This window comes from Balaenoptera ricei, chromosome 1 (genome assembly GCF_028023285.1).
Source record: "Balaenoptera ricei isolate mBalRic1 chromosome 1, mBalRic1.hap2, whole genome shotgun sequence".
Classification (NCBI taxonomy): Eukaryota; Metazoa; Chordata; class Mammalia; order Artiodactyla; family Balaenopteridae; genus Balaenoptera; species Balaenoptera ricei.
This window is the reverse complement of record NC_082639.1, coordinates 133617487-133640413: the sequence shown is the minus strand read 5'-3', so window position 1 is coordinate 133640413 and position 22927 is coordinate 133617487. Positions and strand designations below refer to the sequence as shown.

Below are 22927 nucleotides of genomic sequence, written 5' to 3'. Positions count from 1 at the left end.
TGCTGTAAAGATCTACGTAGTACTTTATCTCATTTGCATCTAACCACTCTAAGAGGTGGTTATTACTATTGTTTCCCCTTTACAAAGGATGTAATAAGCTCTGAGAGGCTGATGTGCTAACAATGCGGTGTTGAACAACTAAGCTGGTCTTATGGTTCTTAACGCCTCTAGTTTACGTAGACTATTGTCTATAATGCGGAGCTGTTAAAAACATGAAATACATGTTAAAGTTCCATGTGAATGTAAAGTGGCATAGATGTACATACATCATAATAACCCAGTGGAAGAAATAATTCAAGATATACTTTCAACTCATTGTCTAACAATTATTCCGGCTATCTTGTTAAATTATTCTATATTCCAGTGAGTATAAGAAATTTAGATCCATTAACTAATACTTAGAAGAAAAATAAAAATAATCCAGGTGATGTGATTTTGGGTTGTAGGTATAATGTTTGCACCATAAATATAAGAAAAGGGTGAGGCAATTCAAATAAATTATTTTAATTTTGCAAATATAAACATATAATATGTTCTGATCGGGAAACACATAATAAAAATAGAGATTTGCTTGGGAATTATACATATACAATTCAGAATGGTGATAACTTGCGGGGGCTGGCAAGAGAATATGACCATGGAGTGGATCATAGGGAATCTACTGGAAAACAGTTCTTTTTAAATAGCTAAAAATTTGCATTTATAGAAACACTGACAAGGAAACAAAAAATAAATACTAAGACTGGCTTTCACTCTTTATAAACCTATTACTGTTATTGTTTTTCTAATAAAAATTTAATTTCAAAGGAAAAAACCAATTGATTCTGATTTATCTATGACACTTCTACTTGTGTTCTAAATCCTTTAAGAAATTAACTGTGTATAATGCAACACTGTAAAGCAATTATACTCCAATAAAGATGTCAAAAGAAAAAAAAAAGAAATCAACTGTGTAAAATGGAGCATATGCTCATCTCAATGCAAGGTTTTAGTCCAACATTTCTAAGGATGTCATGCACTCCAGTATTTCAGACTTGTGAAGAGACCTCTTCATAATTCTAAATTCGTCTCGGTTTTTCACTTAAACTAAAAAGTGTGTGTGTTTAAAGCTCATCTTCATAGTCATGCCATCACTCATTATTTAAATTTTCTTGCCTAAGAGCTTCGTTAGAAACCTTTTGAATAGTTCACTCAATTACACGAAGCATTTAAGGACATGTGAGCAATACTTTGTTCTCAACACCCTGTTCTTGCCTGGTGCTTTGCAACATTTTGGGCTAACGGGACATTATTAGGAAGACCATTTTAAGGAAATTATAGAACATTTTTAGGAAAAGAACCTAAAGATGACTCTTAAAATTAACTTCAACAAGTTAAAACTAATAGCTCAATTTCCATTATCAATTCAGAAATAATTGACTTCTTACCTTTTTATATTGTCTTAATCCAATAATATATAATACTTTGCAAAATTTCTACTCCAGAAGTTGTTTGGAAAAAAAGAAACCAGTAAACAAATATTTGAGAAATCTGCCATGTTTTGTGGACTTTTGTAATCTTCACTTGTCATTTTCCAAATGTGGTGTTTAGATGGATGTTAATCTCTTCTCATGGACCACAGTAAGATTAGCATCCAAGCTTCCTATGGATTTACTTTAATCACTTTCTCTAAATCAGAACTTTCCAACTTTAGCAGTATTAACATTTTGAGCGAGCTGTCCTGTGCACTGTAGGATGTTTAGCAGCATTCCTGGCCTATACCCACTAAGATGTCAGCAGCATCCAGCCACCAGTTTTGACACCAAAAAGATCTCCACAGATTGCCAAATGCAGAACCATCCCTGTTAAGAACCACAGTTCTAAAAATTCTTAAAATGCACAATTAAGATAAGTTCATTTCTTTCCCACGTGAATCCTAAAATGGTAGTCTAGAATTAGCTCTCAAAAGTTTGCGTGCATCGGAATCACCTGGAGAACTGGTTAAAACACAGACTGCTTCCCACTCCAAGAGTTTCTGATCCAGCAGGTCTGGGGTAGGGCCCAAGATTCTGTATTTCTCACAAATTTCCAGGTGATGTTGATGGTCTGAGGACCACGCTTTGAGAACCGCTGGTCTAGAAATAATAATGCCAAAGTCCTGGGCCCAAATCAAATTTAGTATGTATAAATAAGTATTAACTAGATGAAAGAAAACTCTCATCTACATCTTGAATACTGGAATAACAACAGTACCTAACCAAAGTTTCCCATTACTACTATCTGGTCTTAACTTAGTAAATCTCTCAATCTTATTCAGTATTTCCAGCTTAAGTCTCATCTGAATGAATGGCAAATAGCACATTTTTACATGTATCAATATAAGTGTCTACTCATAGAGATTCCTTATTAACTTCTTCATCAAATATTTCCTTCTTGCTGTGTTATCCTTCATATTTGATATCCTATCACTCCATGGCTTTCTGAAAGCATTTATCCATAGCCACACTACCTCCCATCCTATTATTTATTCTCTATTTATCGTATCTTAGATGTCAATTTTATCAAGGTCATAACTCACTGAGGTTAACATTTCTTTCCTTTCAGACACAGAATATGTACAGATATAACTAAGCATCTTCACATTTGGTTTGGTGTGCTTCCCCACACCTGTTTAGCAAGGTAGGGTGGTTAATTTCCTCCTTTTTTTTTTTTAAAGAAGAACAGTGAAACTCTGTGGATTATCTTTAACAAGAATTTTATCAAGCACTCAAGCCTATGCTAAAAGCTGGTGTTATTTCAGTTAAAGGTATATCAGTTGGTGATTCATAACCATTCTCTATCTCTACCTTGAAGTCCAACTCTTTCTTGTTTGATGACTTCTTTATTTACAGTATCTATTTAAATGTAACAAATACATAAACAGATAGATATATAAAAGGGACCTGAGACGCACTTGCATAGTTGTTGAGATCAAACTGTGATAGTGCATCCACTTTCTCTTTGGGTTTTTTAGGGCCTGGTTTGGGCTCTTCTCTTTTTTTCCCAGTAGAATCTTTGGAGTTCTTTTGTCCTGTAACATTAGGTGCTCCTTCCTGGTGGTGTGCAGAGCTGCCATTGACAGGATCAGCACCAGCTGTGCCTGCTGACTGGTCATCAAATGGCCTACAAAATAATAATTTGAGATTTTATTACTACCTCTACATATCCGAACAAAAGAAAAATGCTCTTAGTGGCAGTTTCTAAAGTTCAATCTAAGAAGAAGTAACAGTGGGATAGAAGACCCTAACTCTAAAACCAACAAGCTTTAGTGACTTTTGTTGGGTACAACTTCACTAAGACGGAGCTTCCCAGTAAAGGAAATAAGACAAGCTCCTTAGGATTCTTTCCAGCAATTAAATTCTAGAATTCTAATTATCCTCTGAAGGTTCTTATCGTGTCTATTCTTTCTGTGTCTATCATGTTATAAATGAGCTATCAACATTGTTTATAGCAGAAAATTTCTGTGATCCAAGCTAGTCCAAAGTATTCACTAGTGGATCTTCTCCACAAGAGGGCAGCATATGAAATTTTTTTTAAAAAAGAATTCTATGCTTACACTACAAGTATGTTTTTCTTTAAAAAAGTTCAATCAGATTTATATACATGTAAACATTTTAAAAACCAGTTTTAATATGGAAACGATTCACTTCACAAAACCAAAGGTATTTCTACAGGGTTTTTTTTTACCTAACAGATTCTTTTCTTGGGTTCATTTTACAAAAACTTCATGAAAATACACCATGAAAAATGGCCTTACCAATTCATTTTCAGCTCAGTCTATAGTATTACTCAAGATAAAAGCTTAGAAAGAGCCTGACAAAAAGCATGACCTCAAACAGGTGAAGAATGAATTCATTTCTTCTAAATGGGACTCTTGCAAAACATTCATTTCACTACAGCCAGTAACTGCTATTTCTGCAGGTTCAAAGTTGTTACCATCTACATAGCACAAAAGTCTTGCTAAGTAGTTGAGATCTACAGTGCACACAAATCAGATCAATTTTTCCCTTGAGTATTATTACTTGAAATTCTAATAGTCTGGTTACAGTCAACAACTATTGATACGTTGTTATTGTAACTTATATGTTATCCTATTCTTTTGACTTTTAAAGGGAGGTTTAAATTCTGTGTTAAGCAGGTACTCAAACACAACTGGTAGTATTATTTCCCTGGAACTTTTTCTAAATTATCAGAAAGCAAAAATATTTTCGCTGACTGGTATAGTAACCTGAAATGCTGAAATGCTAAGTATAAGTAACTAACCAATGCAGATTAAGATACTTTGCCTGAATAAATTTCCTACCAGCTCAGGCTGCAAATCTGGGAATTGGTTTAAAAAAAAAAAAACAATGGGCAGGTCATTAATAGTTGCTTACTATATACCAGGTGTTACATTAAGTGTTTCACAAATATCATGTCACTAAATCTTCACACATTTTTATAAGTACTATTACTTTCTCCCCCTTTTAGTGGTGATGAAGCAGAGTTTATACCACTAGTAAATACCAGAGCCTAGATTTAAAACTAGGAATAATGCTACTTTATAATGTTTCCTAATACTAAAAATAATAATAATAATTTATTATAACCAACATTTTAATATTTAAAAAAACAGACCAAGTTTAGCATAGTTGAGAAAAATTCTTTTAAAAACACCACCAATGACATGGTATGTATGTTACTGGTGGCCTTGGTGGTTGGGCAGGACTTTGCTTTCTAGGCCTCTCTCTAAGCTGGATCATTTATTGTAGGTTTGCAACTTGAGTGAGGAATATTATTTATCCTTAAGTTTCAACATTCACTCTCTAGAAACCAGTACAGAGTGACTGTATATGGTTACAACATGTTAAGTCCCAGAGGACACCTGTGAGCACCAGTTTTCCAAAGAGAAGCCAAGAAAGAAAGGCAGGCTGCTCATCGTCAGTAAGATGATTTACCAAATGGAAGACACTGTATAGGTCCTGCCCTAGGTGTGTAGATTTCCCCAAACCTACAAATTCCTAACAGGACTCTTTTGGGAAACGTAACGTAACAACAGGCAAAGACTTCTGAGACACACTAACCTCTTTCTCAAGCACCCTTACACTTTTAGAATAGAAAAAAAATTCTAGGAGAAGAATGTCTTGGTCCTCTATAGACTAGCTCCTTTGCACAGTTCAACCAAGAAGTATACTTTTAGCTTCTCTAAAGGTGCAAAAGTAGGGAATTCCCTAGTGGTCCAGTGGTTAGGACTCTGTGCTTTCACTGCTGAGGGCCCAGGTTCAATTCCTGGTCAGGGAACTGAGATCCCACAAGCCGCATGGCGGCCAAAAAAAAAAAAAAAAAGAGAAGGTGCAAAAGTAATTCTATCTAACACAAAATACTCACCCTCGTTTTCCACTTTTTGATGGTGGGCCACTTCTCCTTTCATTCCTAGGACCTGAGAAATTCCTTCCGGATTTGGGTGGACCATTGTTGCCACGCCGATTCTGGCGATCTATGCCAGGTCTCTGACTAGAAAAACTTCTCTTTGCTATTTCCCTTTTTGGAGGTAAAACATTCTCTCCAGCCTTTACAACCACTTGTGCATTCAAATCAGCATTTTTTTTTTCATCCCTTTCGCGCCTCTCATTGAAATCACTGCTTTCAGAAGCTGTTTCCCATTCTTCATTTGCCTGATCTGAAGAGTTCTGATTAGATAAGTCTGGTGTCTTATTCCCAGAAATATCCCCAGCAGTATTAACTGGTTCTTGAACCACATTACTAACTGTGCCATTTGTGGGCACTGCCACCTCACTGGTTTTTGAAGCAGCCTCCCTCTCTCTTAGCCGTCTAAATCGGGGAGGTTTATCTTGCCTCGGTGGTCGGGTAGGACGCTGCCTTCGGGGCCTCTCTCTAGCTGGGTCAAATTTTCTCTCAAATTTCGGAGGCCGTTTATCTGCTGGCATAGGAATAAACTGCTCATGTCTTCTTGGTGGCTCTCCATCATCTGGTTTAGGAGCTTCTGCCTGCCTTGGGTTCCACTGATTGTCCCGATAAGCAGGTCTTCGTAAAGTGGAAGGGCGTGACGGGCGACCTCCAGGATCCCTTCCACCACGTCTGAATGTTCCCCCTCTGCCTCGCCTTGTAGGCTCTCCTTTAGGAAGGAAGCCTGGTTTAGATTTATCATCATCCCTTACAAAAGGTTTTTCTAGAGGTCTACTATCTATTCGGACATGATTTTCAGGCTTGAAAGAAGATGGAGGCTTTATAGGTTTTTTGTTTTCAGACCGTTCCTCTCTTTTGGGAAGTTTACCTTTGCTTAAGCTATCCTTGTCACTTGCACTTTCATGAATTTCACTGTCTGTGTCAGTCTCTGAACCTCGCTGTCTTCTTCTTTTGGGAACTACTTCAAAATCAGAGCTCTCACTTCGTGTTTCACTTTCTTCTCGTTGTCTGAGGGGTCCTGGGGGCACATGTTCTGCTCGTGGCTTATTGTCTCTATACTGAGGATAGTCTCGAGTGTGCCCTCTACCACCCCGGCCACGCCCTCCATAAGAGCCTCTATAGCTTCGCCCTCTGGAGTAATATTCACCTCGGCCTCGACCTCTGTATCCTTGATCTGGAAACCAATCTCTATCTCTAGCTTCTTTCCAATAGGTCCTAGGGGGTAAAGTTGATTCTTTCTTAGCTGTTGGTCTGAAATCTGGTCGAGACCTCTCTGTAACAAGGTCTTTGCTGATGATTTTCTCAGGTTGCTTTTCTTCCTTGACTGTTGGTACTGTGACAGTTTGCTGGTTTACAGTTTTAGCTGCAGGCTCTACCTCAACACTACTTACAGGTTCCAAAGGCTTCTCGGTATCTTGAGGTGGCTTTTGCACCAAAGTTGAAGGTGAAGTTTCTACTGAAGGAAATTTCTCTGGTTCTGGTTGAGGTGGCAGTGGAACCGACTGTGGCTGAAGTGGTGCCACAGGTGGTGGGGGTGGAGGAAGAGGTTCTTTCTTTTCTGTCTTTTCAGGTTTTGCCATTTTTTCGGTGACCTTTTCTCCCTTTTCTCCTTCTTTCTCCTTCCTTTGCTCTCGTTCTTCTTTCATATCTCTAAGTATAGGTTTTTTAATAGGACCTGATCTTCTCACAGGCCTATCATTACCTTCTTCTCTTCTGCTGGAGCTAGGCCTTGGGCCCCAACGAGTTTCCGATTTAGATTTATACAGTTTTTCAGGTTTTGGTCCTTCAGAAGATCGTATAAAGCCCTCTTTTTTTGGTTTTTCCTCTGGTCTTTCTGCTGGTTCTTTTGAATCAATGCATCTGCTAGTTACTTTAGGAATGCTTGCAGATGGCTCATTTCTCTGCTCCTCTGATTTTTGAGTATGGTTAGATCCATGGGAAACACTTCTTTTCCGGGCAGGCTGACTTTCTCCAGCTGAAATTCGCTCTTCTTGAGTGGATACAGTCTTTTGATCAGGTACATCAAAACAAGCAGGCTGATTATTTGTATCAGTATGATGAGGTCTAATGTCTTCCACTGATCTGCTTAAAAACTTCTGTACTTCTGTCTCACTTGATTCTCTGACAAAGTCTGCTTTTGGATGAGCCTCTAACTGACTATGTTCTACTGGATAAGCAGCAGTTATTTGTTCCTGATCCAATGGGGCTTCAGGCCTATGATAAGGAGAATTCAAAGATATAACAGCCATCAAGGCAAAAATCTTTCTCACAGGTACATGTACAGCAAAATAACCCCTCTAATTTAAAAAGAAAAAAATGGATCCTAATCATAAAGAGCTTTATGTCTCTATAAAGAGTTTAGTGCAACATTATTCATAATAGCCAACAGAAACAACCTAAGTGCCTACCGACAGATGAATGGCTTAAGAAAATGTGGTAAATGCATACAATAGAATGTTGTTTAGTATTAAAAAAAGAAAGAAAATCCTGCCATATGCTATATCATGGATAAGGACATTACACTAAGTGAAATAAACCAGTCACAGAAGGACAAATGCTGCATGATCCCGCTTATATATACTATATAATGTAATCAAACTCATCCACACAGAAGGTGTGATTGCCAGGGACTAGGAGGAAGGCGGAAATGAGTATGATTAAATGGGTAAAAAATTTCAGTTGTGCAAGATTAAAAAGTTGTAGAGATCTGTTGTGCATTATGCTTATACTACACACTTAAAATTCTGATAGGGGGGTAGATATGTTATGTTTCCACCCCCACAATTAAAAACAAATGAAGCTCATTCCTTAAGAGGAAGTTTAGAACATGCTGATGTGAACTTTTAATCCACTGAAACTAGTAATTTCCACTTATAACGAGAGTACACTAGAGTAGGTCCATCTTTCCCACTGAATCAGAATTTTAAAACACCATAACATATACTCCTTAAAAGGGCAGAAGTTCTAACTTCATGGTTATAAACTGTTAGAGATCACCAATTGTCTGATACTTCAAAGTAACTCTGTTAATTAGTGTTTGTCCTTAACTCAGCCTTAGAATTAAATGTCTACCATATTTCTCGTTAGTGGAAGAACTACATCCACACTTTAGCCACATTACATGTCAAGTACCTAATCAACAGCAGAATCTTGCCAATTTTAACATCTACCACTAAATTTCAGCATTTAACTAAGTGTACAGAGCTACGTTACAAAATGCCCTAATCAATACAGAAATGCCAGAAAAAGGAAAATACGTCCTAGAATGAAATAAGGCATACTAAATGGGAGAAAATCAGATCGGTGGCTCAGTCCTAAATCAGAAAGATCTTCAGAGAGACTACACAGTTTTCGTTTCCCCATAATATTCTATTGGTCTACTAATAATTTTAATAATTACCTTACATCCTCAGGTTCTTCTGTTGCCTTGGGAGTGGTGGCCTGCTGAGGCTCAGTATGAGGATAGGGATCTGACCCCCACATCATACGAGGCTCAGAGAGGGAAATTGCATGATCTCTTGCAGAGCGAGCTATATGCTCAAATGACTCAGAGTTGCTCGGTGACCCTTCCATCTGGTCTCTTCTCATTAATGGCTTAGGAGGAATCATTCCTATACAAAAGATCAGAAAAAGATTGGGGGGTGGGGGTAGGAGAACGAAGGAAACAAAATCATTACAGACGTAGAATCTACGTTATTACTTAATTACTATTTGGACATTCTATATTTAAACCAAAGAAATACTTTTGGCAAGTAAAACTGATTAATTCAAAAAAATAATCAGTGAAAATTATATTGAGTTTTTCTGTGAATGAGATTTTTATTGTTGCTGTTAAATAGATTTAAAAATTGAGGAAGCAAAGCAAGCAAAACCATAAGAACAGCCTATTTTACTTTAAAGGAAAGAAAAGATAATGCCTATAAAAATCAGATAACAGGGCTTCCCCGGTGGCGTAATGGTTAAGAATCCGCCTGCCAATGCAGAAGACATGGGTTCGAGCCCTGGTCTGGGGAGATCCCACATGCCGCGGAGCAAGTAAGCCCGTGCGCCACAACTACTGAAGCCCGCATGCCTAGAGCCTGTGCCCCGCAACAAGAGAAGCCACTGCGATGAGAAGCCCGCGCACCGCAACGAAGAGTAGCCCCGACTCGGCGGCAACTAGAGAAAGCCCGCACGCAGCAACAAAGACCCAACACAACCAAAAAGAAATAAATTTATAAAAAAAAAAAAAAAAATCAGATAACAAGCACCATGACTCTACGCATGTTAAACATTATGAGAATTACACCAAATGATAAATTTTCAGAAAAACATTTTCTATAGAAAATCCCATTAATCTAGTTTAGTTGATCAATATGCTATAAATTATGCCTCTTAAATTTAAAATTTTCAGTGTAAATTTTAAAATACAGATGTGATTCTTGATCATATTTTTGTCACCTCTAAATTTTCCTCTACACTGTCTTGGTACTGGATTATCTGGATTTATTCTGATAAAGACTGCTATTTTATTTGTTTTTAGCTAACCTATTAGGAAATCCAAGTGTTAGGCTGGCAAATGATAGAGAAAATTTAAAAGCTGTAATATATAATATATGGACAAAATTCAAATGCTGAAACACCTGAAGGAATAAAAACAATGTAGTGAATAACAGATATTATAACTAAGATAGTAATTTTCCATCTGAAAATTTTAAAATAGTATTTGCAAGAGAGAAAATATATTTGCTCTTTGGTCTTACCACACTGTTGGTACAGTATCTGGCATTTAACTACTCTATGCTGAGAGAAGACACATTATTTTATGACTAAAAAGTCCTATTTAAGTTCTTACTAGATTATAACTCTCAAAGGAATTAAGACTAAAAACGTGGGGAAAATGAAAAACTTTGAACTTGCAAAACTGCAAGTGAGCCATGAGACAATGCCAACTTAGACTTACCAGGATGAATGGGTGGAATATCCATAGCAGGTCTACCTGATATCATTCGCGGATCCATGTATGACTGCATCATGAGCCACCTTGGATCAAAACCCATAGAAGCCAAATGCTGAGGGTGAGGCTGCATGGGCTGGTAAAGAGGTCTGTGTGGTGGTGGAGGGACAGCACCACTGGATGGCTGTGAGGGAACCGTTTGTGGAAGTACACCTTGCTGCTGCTGCTGCTGCCACTGCTGCTGTTTCATCTGTTCCTAAAAAAAAGCAGGACCCCACATCTGAGACTTTAGCTCCATGCGATAAATTAATATAATCAATCAGAAAATAGGCTTTGTGAAACCTTGAGGGAAAAGAACTCCAAACACATTTGACAGTGAGAGGTGGCAAGACAAAAGAACAAAGGATGAGTTATGACATTTTGCCTTACACTTGACTTAAGCAACTAATCACTCATTAATTATACTGCAGAAACCACTTCCTAGAAAGGAAGATGGTTTCTATAAATGAGGCAGAGGGAAAAAAGGAATGACATAGAAGTTTCACAGTAAAGCCCTTATCAACAAACTTACTAATTTAAAAGGGGGAAATTTTTCAGGGAAAATTTGTATGCTTTGTGTATTTTGAGTTTTATGTCAAATTATTTCTTATACTACTGAACAATAAACCTTTTTAATCACACATACAAGATAAAATGTTTTTATTGTTACCTGCTGCCGCTGGAATCGTGGTGGTAAAGACTTCTGAAACTGTTTAAAATAGCCAGATAATATAGCAGGCCGAGGCTGAGACCCTGATTCTGGTTCTGTTTCATGTGCTGCTTGTGTGGTCTCCTTTTCACTGCGATTGCTATCTTGTCTACTGAAAACTGGGTCATCCTCTGCCCAAAGAAAAGGTGAAAGATAATTATACTCATCAACGACACTTGACAAATACATGTTGTTTGTACTGGAGTGAAATAATTAGATTGATATATTTAAAAAGTTAACGAGGAAGAAAGCATCCTTACTCTAAAACACTTTTGTATTTTAATATTGGTAACCATCAATGAGGTAACATTAGATTAACAAAACCCTAGACTTTCTCAAAGCTGGATTCTTAAGACAGAAATCACATGCTCAAATGCTTTACCATACAAATGTCTGTATTTGATATTTTGTGATAATAAACCATTTCAAATACTACCTATTTTGCACTGTTTCACTAAATATTAACACTACTGTCAACATTTACTTGGGGTTCTCTAGGACTTAGGTGAAAACACAAATGGCCTATAAATACTTAAAATAGAACATACTGGTTTACTTAAAAATTTTTTTGATCAGGGGGTGTTATCTATAAAGAAAACTAATGAATCTAAGTCTGATGACAACAGAGTGATCACCAGCTATCTTCAAATATATAAATCATTATTCTGTGATATACTTGAAGATAGCTGGTGATCACTCTGTTGTCATCAGAGTTTAAAATCATTATTTTATGTAAAGGGTATCAATTATGGTACATGAGAAGAACCATACACATCCCCCCACACAAAAAAAGTTCTCATCCCAAAGAAAACCAGAGCCATATACATTCTAGAGAATGCCATTTGTCACAACTACAAAGCCATGTATATTATAAATTCTTTTCTCAGAGAATTAGGGGTGGATTTTAATGGGAAAGCTAATGTAATGCCAATGGTAAAATGATGCAGTAAAGAATCACAAATCACATTTTGTCTGTATTACATTCAATATTAAAAATGTTAAAGAAAATAAAATATTAGAGGGGAAAGAGAGCCAAGTAGGTGCAACATTTAAAAATGAAATGGATACATCTCATTGATAAACCCAGCTAAAATTAAACTGCCATCAGAGGACATATAAAATGTGAATGAAAATAAAAGTGTCACTGAATAACGATTATTAAAAACAAAACCATAATTAATTATGTATATATAGTGGCTGCTGATGGTTAAATTAATTAATCAGGGTCAATACATGTATTCACTGGCAGAACTAGGACTAAAATGAAATTTCCTTATTTCTAATCCATGGTCCTTTCTCATTAACTGTGAATGAGATTCCCTAAGGTTGCTCTCTTTCAGAATTCATCAATTTTAAAGTATACAAATGTTTTTCATTTGTGTGGTGAGAAATTTTACTTTACCTTTTTTGAGTGTTTTGAGCAAAGTGCTTAAGATATATAATAAAAGCCCGTTATCAATATCAATTTATCTCCAGACTGCTTAATATAAAAATTTGTGAAATCTGGTAACTAAACAAATAATCCACATGGGCTGTATCTTTTTTTTTAAAAAAATTGAGATAAAACACTCTTACTCTTTTTATAGTTACATTAAGGACCAAGTTTGAAGGTAACCCAGAATACAGATAAAAACTTAAAGCAAAACCTTAAACAGCTTTATAACTTCAAGCAGCAGGGTCTTATAGAAAGAGCATGGGTTTTGAGGTAAAAAAAATTTCAGTATTTCCGTAACAGAAAATATACTGAAATAAAACTATTTCTATTTTAAATCACTGTTAACTCAAGCTATTCATTAAGACTGAATTTTACAGCAAGTCTGGAGCAAAGTTTTATTAATTAGAGTTTATAAGCCAAGCTGGGAAAGAACAAAAAAGCTGATTATAGCTAGCAAAGGTTTTGGGTTTTTTTTGGCAGTGCTGTGCGGCTTGCAGGATCTTAGTTCCCCAATCAGGGGTTGAACCCACGCCCCCTGAGGTAGAAGCGCGGCGTCTTAACCACTGGACTGCCAGGGAAGTCCAGCGAAGGCTTTTTTCAAAAAGCATAATTACTGTCTGGTAAGCATATAAATGACCTACGGAAGCTTTTCTATTCACACTGGTAGAAAAACAAACATGAAATTATGAACTGAGTACAGTCATTTAATTATGACAATCCAAAATTCCCATTAACCTCTATTCAACTTAAGTTTTAGAGGTATTAACACATGTGAACAAATGAGATTTTATTTAGTAGTTAAATGTCTTGGAATCAGAAAAGAGTAGGAGAAGAATCAGCACCTCTTAACTATGAAGCTAGTACAATTTTGCAGACAAAATAGAATTAAAGGTCATCTAACTATATGGTATCTACAATGAACTCACTTTAGATCCAAATATATAAATAAATTGAAAATGAAAAGATGGACAAAGATATTCCATGGAAATAGTAACCAAAAGAGAGCAGGGTGGCTACACTAACATGAGACAAAATTGACTTTAAATCAAAGAAGTTTTACAAGAGATAAAGAAAGTCATTAAATACTAATAAAAGGTTCAATACTGAAAGATACAACAATTATAAAACATTTATACACCTAGTAACAGACCATCAAAACGTATGAAGCAAAATACTGACAGAATTAAGGAAATAAATAGTTGCACATTAATAGTTAGAGGCTTCAGTCTTCCCTGGTGGTTCAGTGGTTAAGAATCCACCTGCCAGTGCAGGGAACACAGCTTCGAGCCCTGGTCCAGGAAGATCCTGCATGCTGCAGAGCAACTAAGCCCATATGCCACAACTACTGAGCCTGCGCTCTAGAGCCCGCAAGCCACAACTACTGAGCCCACGTGCCTAGAGCCTGTGCTCCGCAACAAGAGAAGCCATCACAGTGAGAAGCCTGCGCACCACAATGAAGAGTACCCGCAAGCTCGCTGCAACTAGAGAAAGCCCGCGCGCAGCAACGAAGACCCAACGCAACCAAAAACAAACAAACAAATTTATATATATATAAAAATAAAGGCTTCAACATTCCAATCCCAATAATGGCTAAAATAGCCACACAGAAGATAAATAAGGAAAAAGAGAACTTAATAAACCAACTAGATCCAACAGACATATACAGAACACTCTACCCAAAAACAGCATACACATTTTTCTCGAGGGACATTTCCAGGACAGATCACGTTAGGCCACAAATTAACTCTCAAAAGAATTAAAAAGATAGATCTCATATAAAATATTTTCTCTAACCACAATGGAATGAAGTTAGAAATCACCAGAAGTAAACCTGGAAAATTCACAAATCTGTGGAAATTAAGCAATACACTCTTTAATGGCCAAAAGATCAAAAAAGAAAGTGCAAGGGAAATTGGAAAATACCTATGAGATGAATGAAAACAAAAGCACAACATACCAAAACTTATGGGATGCAGCAAAAGCAAAGCAAAGAGGGAAATTTATAGCTATAAATGCTTACATTAAAAAACAGGAAAGCTCTCAAATCAATAACCTAGAGTTACGAATTAAGGAATGGGAATAAGAAGAACAAACTAAACCCAAGGTTACTAGAAGGAAGTAAAAATCACAGCAGAGATCAAGAAAATAAAGAAGAGAAAAATAGAGAAAAATCAATGAAAACAAAAGTTGGTTCTTTGACAAGATCAACAAAATTGACAAATCTTTAGCTGGGGTGGGGGGGTGAACTAAAGAAAAAAGAAGACTCAAATTACTAAAAGTAGAAATGAAAATGGGGACAATACTACCAATTCTACAGAAATAAAAAGGATTATGAGAGAATTATGGACAACTGTACACCAACAAACTGGATAACCTAGATGAAATGTACAAATTCCTAAAAACAAAAAATCTACCAAGACTAAGTCACAAAGAAATAGAAAATGTGAATAGACTTTTAACTAGTAAGGAGACTGACTTGGTAATCAAAAATCTCACGACAAAGAAAAGTCCTGGACCTGATGGCTTCACTGGTGAATTCCACCAAACATTTAAACAACTAACATCAACTCTTCTCAAACTTTTCCAAAAAATTGAAGAGGAGGGAACACTTCCTAACTCATTTACAAGGCCAGCATCACCTTGATACCAAAGCCAAACAAGAACACTACAAGAAAACTACAGACAAATATCTCTTATGAACACTGATGCAAAAATTCTCGACAAAATACTAGAAAACAGAATTTAGCAATATACTGAAAGTGTTATACACCGTTTACCAAGTGGGATATATTCCTGGGATGCAAGGATGGTTTAACATACAAAAATCGATCAATATATTACACATTGACAGAATGAAGGGAAAATAACACATGATCATCACAATTAATACAGAAAAGGATTTGACAAAATTCAACACATTTTTATGATAAAAATACTCAAACTAGGAACAGAAGGAAACTACCTCAACATAATAAAATCCACTTATGAGAAACCCACAGCTAATACCACACTCAATGTTGAGAGACAAAGCTTTTTTTGTAGGATCAGGAACAAGACAAGGGTGCCTCCTTTTGCCACTTTTATTCAACTTAGTACTGGATAATTTTGAGGGATTCAACACGGCAGTGGAGGAAGTAACTGCAGATGTGGTGGAAACAACAGGAGAACTAGAATTAGAAGTGGAGCCTGAGATATGACCGAATTGCTGCAATATTACAATAAAACTTGAATGGATAAGGAGCTGCTTCCAACAGATGAGCAAAGAAAGTGGTTTCTTGAGATGGAATCTACTCCTAGTGAAGACACTGTGAAGCCTGTTGAAATGACAACCAAGGATTTAGAACATTATTACATAAACTTAGTTGGTGAAGCATTGGCAGGGTTTGAGACGTTTGACTCCAATTTTGAAAGAAGATTTACTGTGGATAAATGCTATCAAACAGCACTGATGTTACAAAGAAATCATTTGTGAAAGGAAGATTCAATAGATGCAGCAGACTTCACTGTTGTCTTATTTTAAGACATTGCCACAGCACCCCCACCTTCAGCAGCCACCACCCTGATCAGTCAGCAGCCATCAACACTGAGGCAAGACCCTCCCTCACCCCCACAGCAAAAAGATCATGGCTCAGTGAAGGCTCATTGATGGTTAGCATTTTTAGCAATAAAGTATTTTTAAGTTAAGGTATGTACATACAGTATATATATATTTTTAAACAGAATGCTACTGCACACTTAATAGTCTACAGAATAGTGTAAACATAACTTTTATATGCACTGGGAAACCAAAAAATTCATGTGACTTGCTTTATTGCCATATCTGCTTTATTGCGGTGGTGTGGTACCCAACCTGCAACATCTCTGAGGTATGCCTGTGCTCAAAATAAATGAAAGCAGGCAGGGTCTCAAAGAGATATCTGTACACTCACAGTCACATGAGTGTTGTTTAAAATAGGTAAAACATGGAATCAACCCAAGTGTCCATCAACAGGTTGGGTAAGCAAAATGTGGTGTGTGTGTGTATTTATATGATGATTAGTAGCCTTAAAAAGGAAGGAAATTCTGTAATATGCTACAATGGATGAAACTTAAGGACATTATGCTAAGCGAAAAAAGCCAGTTACAAAAAGCCAAATACTGTATGATTCCACTTACATGAGGTACTGAGAATAGTCAAACTCACACAGAAAGAAAGTAGAATCACCATCCAGGGAGGGGCTGGGGAGAGCTACTGTTTAATGGATATAGAATTTCAATTTAAGAAGATGAAAAGAGTTCTGGAGATGGATGGTAGTGATGGTTCATTATGAATGTTTTCAATACCACTGAACTGTACACCTAAAAATGGTTAAGATGCTAAACTTTATGTTATATGTATTTTATCATAAAAAAAAAATTACAGAAAAAAACACATTTTAAAGTATCCAATAAAATTCAACCTTATCCAAAAAACACTAATCACTTTTATTTGGATTACATATTTTAAAAATACAAAAACATCCAATATCCACATGTAATATGAAGCCTTTTGTAAAGCTTATATAAAGACAAACAAGACTATTATACCTTTGTTACAGCTGTTTTCACTTTCTGGTTTTTCTACCATAGGCTCTAAAGTAGGTTCTTTGTGTTCAATTTTTTCCTCCACTTTCTCCCTTTCTTTCTTCTCCAGCTCACATTCCTTTTCCTGTTCTTTCATCTTCTGCAGTTCTTTTTCCTTTTCTTGCTGCCGTTCTAGTTCTTTCTCTTTTTCTTGCTTTCTTTCCTTCTCCATTTCTCTCTGTTTTTCCTGCTCTCGCTCCAGTTCTTTTTCCTTCTCCTGTTGCCTTTCCCTTTCTTTTTCCCGCTCCTTCTCTCGCTCCCGTTCTTGTTCTTTTTCAAGTTCTTTCTCACGTTCCCGTTCCTTTTCTCGTTCTTTTTCTCGCTCCCTTTCTCTAATTTCCTCTGGAGAGGGTTGTTTGTCCACGATGCCAAGCTTTTCATCTAATCGTTTAAGTTTCTCTGCACATGCTGCTTTCCTTTGCTCTTCCATTCTTCGCTCTTCCTCTTCACGCCGTTTACGAGCACGTTCCACTGCTGCAGAAAGTTCTGACTGTTGTCTTCTTCTTTGCTTCCATATTTCATCTTCATCCGGGACCTGCTGCTTAGCAGGGAAAGGGCCTGGTCTTCCAGGTACTGCCTGTCGGTCTGGAGGAGGATGCTGAAACATTAAGATAAATTATCAGATGAGTATGACAACAAAGGATATATCATAGACACGGAGCAGGAGCAAAATTCTCCAGTGTGTCAGAAATTTTCCTGAAAAACATACACATTAAACTGCAAACAAGTAACAATGTGGGGAAAATAGTAAATCTAGTTAATTTTTGAGAATAATTAATCCAGCCATCTAATATTTACTGAGCGTGTACCTATTTACTGTGCCAGACATTACTGCTCACTCAGTATTTGTTGAATAAAATTAGAAGTTGTCACAACATGAATTTCAAAATCTAAATTTAGAGACAAAGGAAATTTAGAATGTGAGTGCTTTAGCAGGAACTTCCAGAGATGGAATGCCTAAAGAGGGAGAAAAGAAGTCCATAAAGATGCAACATGGCAACACATGAGCCCTGAGAAGACTGAGATACAGTTACAAGGAAAGAGCACACAGTCAAAGATGCTAAGTGAAGGACATGGAGACATTGCTGCTGCTGCTGACATGCCAAAGGAGAGGAAATTCCTAAAAAGCAGCTTGGTAGAGAGAATTCTATCTTTAAACTGAAAGATCCAGAAAGGTGTATCTAGATCCCATTGGTGGAGAATGGGAGGATGACCTAAGAGGCTGAGTTTTAATGATTTAATTTTCAATTAACATGTTCTAAAACAATTACTACAAAGCCTAAAAATGCCAGCAACTTTGCAAAAACAAGCAGGATGAATAAAAGCACATGAAGAGCTGCAACATCAAGGAACTAAAAAATTTGTTTTAAAAACATTGATTTTCGGGACTTCTGTGGTGGCGCAGCAGCTAAGAATCCGCCTGCCAATGCAGGGGACATGGGTTTGATCCCTGGTCCGGGAAGATCCCACATGCCGTGGAGCAACTAAGCCCATGTGCCACAGCTACTGAGCTTGCGCTCTAGAGCCCACACGCCGCAACTATGAGCCCACACACCGCAACTACTGAAGCGCGCGTGCTCTAGGGCCAGCGTGCCCAACTACTGAGCCCATGTGCTGTAACTACTGAAGCCTGTGCACCTAGAGCCCGTTCTCTGCAACAAGAGAAGCCACCGCAATGAGAAGCCCGTGCTCAGCAACACAACCAAAAAAAAAGAAAAAAAAAGATTTTTAATAGTATTAGGGTGAAGAAACCTTAAAAGCCATATAATTAGTCAGAATCCCTACAAAAGAGAAAATAATGATATGGTGAAAACACTGGACTGAATACTAAAAACAAAAAACCCAAACAAACCATGAATCCAGACCCTACCATTTACTAACAGTGCTGTCTTAGGCAAACTGTTTTATCTCTCTGGTATTTAGTTACTTCATCTAGAGCTTGAAAGACAAGCTGCAAAAGAAAAGTAATTATATAAACACACCTAATTTACACTGTAAACTCACAGAGTAAGCATTTTTTAAAAAGCAACTTCATTGAAGTATAATTTACATAAAATGTGATATATATATTTTAACTGTATAGTTTGATGAGTTTGGACAAATGATAAACTTAGGTAACTACTGCCCCAATCAACATATAGAGCATTTTCATCAGTCCTCTGCCTGCATCCCTGACCTCAAGCAACCAGCAATCTACTTCTGGCAGTATAGAGTAGATCTGCCTTTCCTAAAATTTCACAAAAATGGATACATCAAGTTATATTCTGTTTTGTATCTGGCATCTTGTGTTCAGGGTAATGGTTCTGAGGTCACTGTGTGTAGCAGTAGTTTACTCCATTCTATTGCTGCATAGTATGGCATCACAGGCATATTGTTTCATCAGTGGATGGACATACGGATTGCTTCTAGTTTTTTTTAACTAGAAATAAGACAGCTATGGTCATTCATGCCGAAGTCTTTGTGTAAATGTATGTTTTCATTCCTCTTAGATGAATACCTAAGAGTGGAACTGCCAAGTCATATAGTAACTATGTGTTTCACTTTACAAGAAATTGCCAAACTGTTTTCCAAAGTGATTACAAGGTTTTACAGCTCCACCAGCAACATACGAGGGTGTCACCTGCTCTGCATCCTCCCCAATATTTGGTGTCATCAGCCTTTTAAATTCTGGATGTGTAACAAAATTTCAATGTGATTTTACTTTCCATTTTCCTGCTGACTAAAGATATTGAACATCTTTTCATGTGCTTATTGGACATTTGTATACCTTATTTTATGAAGTGAATGTTCAAATCATTTTGTTGGACTTTTTGTCTTATTATTGACTTGTAAGGGCTTTTAAATACACACACCCACCCCATACAAGTTCTTTGTCAGATGTATTAATATTTTTCCTGTGATATCTTTTCTTTGCCTTAGAGATGTTTTTCAAAGTCCAACTGATCGATTTCTTTTTTCTTTCTAATTCTTGCATTTTTTGTCTTATCTAAGACATTTTTGTTGGCCCAAGTTCATAAAGACTTTCTTCTACATTTTCTGCTAGATGTCTTAGTTTTAGCTTCTATGTGCATAGAAATGCTACAAAGAGCATTCAGTGGTTAAAAGGAAAATGACTGGTGGAGATGACGGTGATGGTTACGGTATGTGCACTATCATTGTACAGTGATCAGGCAAGGCCTGTGCATTGTTAGTATCTGAGCAAAGAACTTGATCACAGCAAGAACCTTAGAAAGAGTCTTCTGGTTAGAAGCAAGAGCAAATAAAATGTCTTGAGGGTAAAATTAAAACAAGAGCAATAAAGCTTGTGTGGCAAGAACAGAGAGGGAGAAAAGTAGATGAAATCAGAAAAGGAGACAGAAACTTTAAAGACCATGAAAAGAACCTGAGCAAGGAATAACTGACCTAGTGTATGTATGTATGTGTCTGTGTGTATATGTATGTAAAGCATATACATGTAATATAAGATATATAAATATATATATATTTAAAGTTATATCTGCTATAGGAGAATTTGGGATGTAGGTAGTGGGTGAGCAGGCAGCATGACAGGAAAACAAGACGACCTGTTAAGTCCAAATGAAATATATCTGGTGGCAGCAGCAAGTACTCAGTATAGGAATATATTCTAAAGGTAGAGGTGACAATTTGCTGATAGATTAGGTTGGATGTAAGGTAAAAGAGAAGAAAGATTTAAGAGAGACTTCTATGTTTTAACCTCAGCAATGTCATTATCTAAGATAGGGAAGACGGGAAGACAGTAGCCGAACTGCCTAAGTGTGGGTGAGGGTTTTTATGGTTTGCACTAGTAACTGTCAGATATCTACCAGAGATCCAAGTGGAAATGCTGAGCCGACTGCTGAATACAAGACTTTCGAAGTCAGGATAGAGCTTTAAGGGCTCGAGATACTTACTGAGTGCCATCAGATGATCCCCCAGGGAAAGAATATAGTTAGAAAAAGAAATGAGAACACAGCCCTGAGCCCTCCAACACCCAAAGGCTTAAGTACAGGAGGTCCAGAAGGAATATAAATTTAAGAAAGAGAACAAAACAGTATGATGTCTCAAAAGCAAGTTTTTAAAAAGTTTTAAGAAGGATGGAGGGATGAAGAGATTAACTATGTCAACTGCTGCTGAGATTAAGTAAATGAATACAAGAGAACTGTATTTGGCAAGATGGAACAGTCATTACTAACCCTGATAATAACAGTTTCAAAGGTATAGTGGGGAGATGAAAGCGTAACTGGAGAGGGTTAATGAGAGAGAAAGTGAAGCCAGTAAGTGTAAACAGCTCACTAGAACAATTTGGCCATGACGGGGAACAGAGATATAGGTAGGAAGCTGTGGGGAAATGGAGTGTAGTGGGAGTTGAAGAAGGGTTGGTGTTTAAAACTTTTTTTTAAAGATGAGAGAGAATATTACTGGTAACCGATAAAAGATGGGATCCAGAGAACAAGTAGAAGGGTCATCCTCAGGAGCAAGGGCAACAGGAAAAGAGTCAGACCAGGAAGAGCGCTCAAATGGGAAGAAGAACTGCTTCTTACTTTCTTGGAAAAATCAGGAGCATGCTCATCAGCTGAGGAGGAAGAGGGACAGGCTAAAGAGGAAGACGTGCAGGAGCTACAATGTGAAGTCAACAACTGTTTCATAAACATTATAAATAAACACACAGAGGATGTTTCCATTAAAACAAATAGGGCGACTAATACATACAGACCATTAACAAGCATTTAGTTAAAATTTACCTGCTGTGCAAGCAACTTTGGAGGTGGTGGCAAGTGTGAAGATGGTCCACGTTCCTATTATAAAGAAAAGGATTTTTACAAAGTAAGATAAAAAATATCTACTTGAAATATTTCTGACTGCAATGTTTTTCAGTGAGACCAAAAGACTGCAAAAAGTAAAACATCTTTATCCTTTTCTCTTTTTAAATAAAAGTACATCAGTCTCTACAAAATAACTTTATGTTCTATACAATCACTCAGCCATTTTAATTAAGGTTACAATCTCCAATTAACTTTGTTAAGAGTAGAATCTTAGTGTACAAATTCTAGAATTCTAGCCCAGGTAATCTGGCTGTGAAGAAGTATGCCTCTAATTTCAAATTTTTATTTACATAAGCCCAATTGTTTTTCTAATGGCAAACGAAACCTTTCAAATTTATATAAGGAAAAGAAACATCTAAAACATTGGAACCAGATACATATAGACTATTCACTTGTTATTATTCATATCAGTGCCACACACACGTACGCAAATCAAAACATCAAGATATGGTCTATATTTTTCTGTTCTTTTATCATTCCCCATTATGCCAGTAAGTTAAAAGTCACACAAAACACAGATTTTATTTAAAAATTACTTTAAAAATCCTTCTTTTCCAGAATTCACAAATTTATTTTCCAATGGCTAACCAATGCCTTAAGAATAAAATTCAAACCTCTTGTACAGCATACAAAACTTAACAACTACTAGTTCTTACATAGCTCTCTTACTCCTCTCCCATGTCAAACTGCTGGGGACTTCTTGATTAGGCCATGCTTTCCTATACTTCTCTACCTGAACATGTTCCCACTGCTTGGAATCACCCTCTTCCCTTTTACTGGCTAATTCCTGCTTCAAGTATCAAGTCTTTTGTGAAATGTTTTACATAGAATTTTCTAAGAACTATGTGCACCCTATCACGGCACTGTTAGCTACTTACTTTTACCTCCCTGAAGGCACCGATTCCTCCATCTGTTTTGTATGAATTCAACAAATACATGCTGAGTATACTATGAATTAC

General features: G+C 36.8%; 1 protein-coding gene across 14 annotated transcripts in view; it reads right to left on the bottom strand.

Annotated features, from left to right (window-relative positions):
- Positions 1-22927, bottom strand: part of PRRC2C (proline rich coiled-coil 2C) — a 100042-nt gene that overhangs the window by 32928 nt on the left and 44187 nt on the right. For all 14 annotated transcript variants that reach the window (XM_059936183.1, XM_059936241.1, XM_059936298.1 and 11 more), the window contains 7 exons: positions 21888-21941; positions 17110-17743; positions 11070-11239; positions 10367-10616; positions 8825-9035; positions 5386-7638; positions 2933-3141 (listed from right to left, as the gene is read on the bottom strand). In XM_059936183.1, coding sequence (XP_059792166.1) covers positions 2933-3141; positions 5386-7638; positions 8825-9035; positions 10367-10616; positions 11070-11239; positions 17110-17743; positions 21888-21941 — 3781 coding nt within the window. The remainder of the gene's footprint in view (positions 1-2932; positions 3142-5385; positions 7639-8824; positions 9036-10366; positions 10617-11069; positions 11240-17109; positions 17744-21887; positions 21942-22927) is intronic.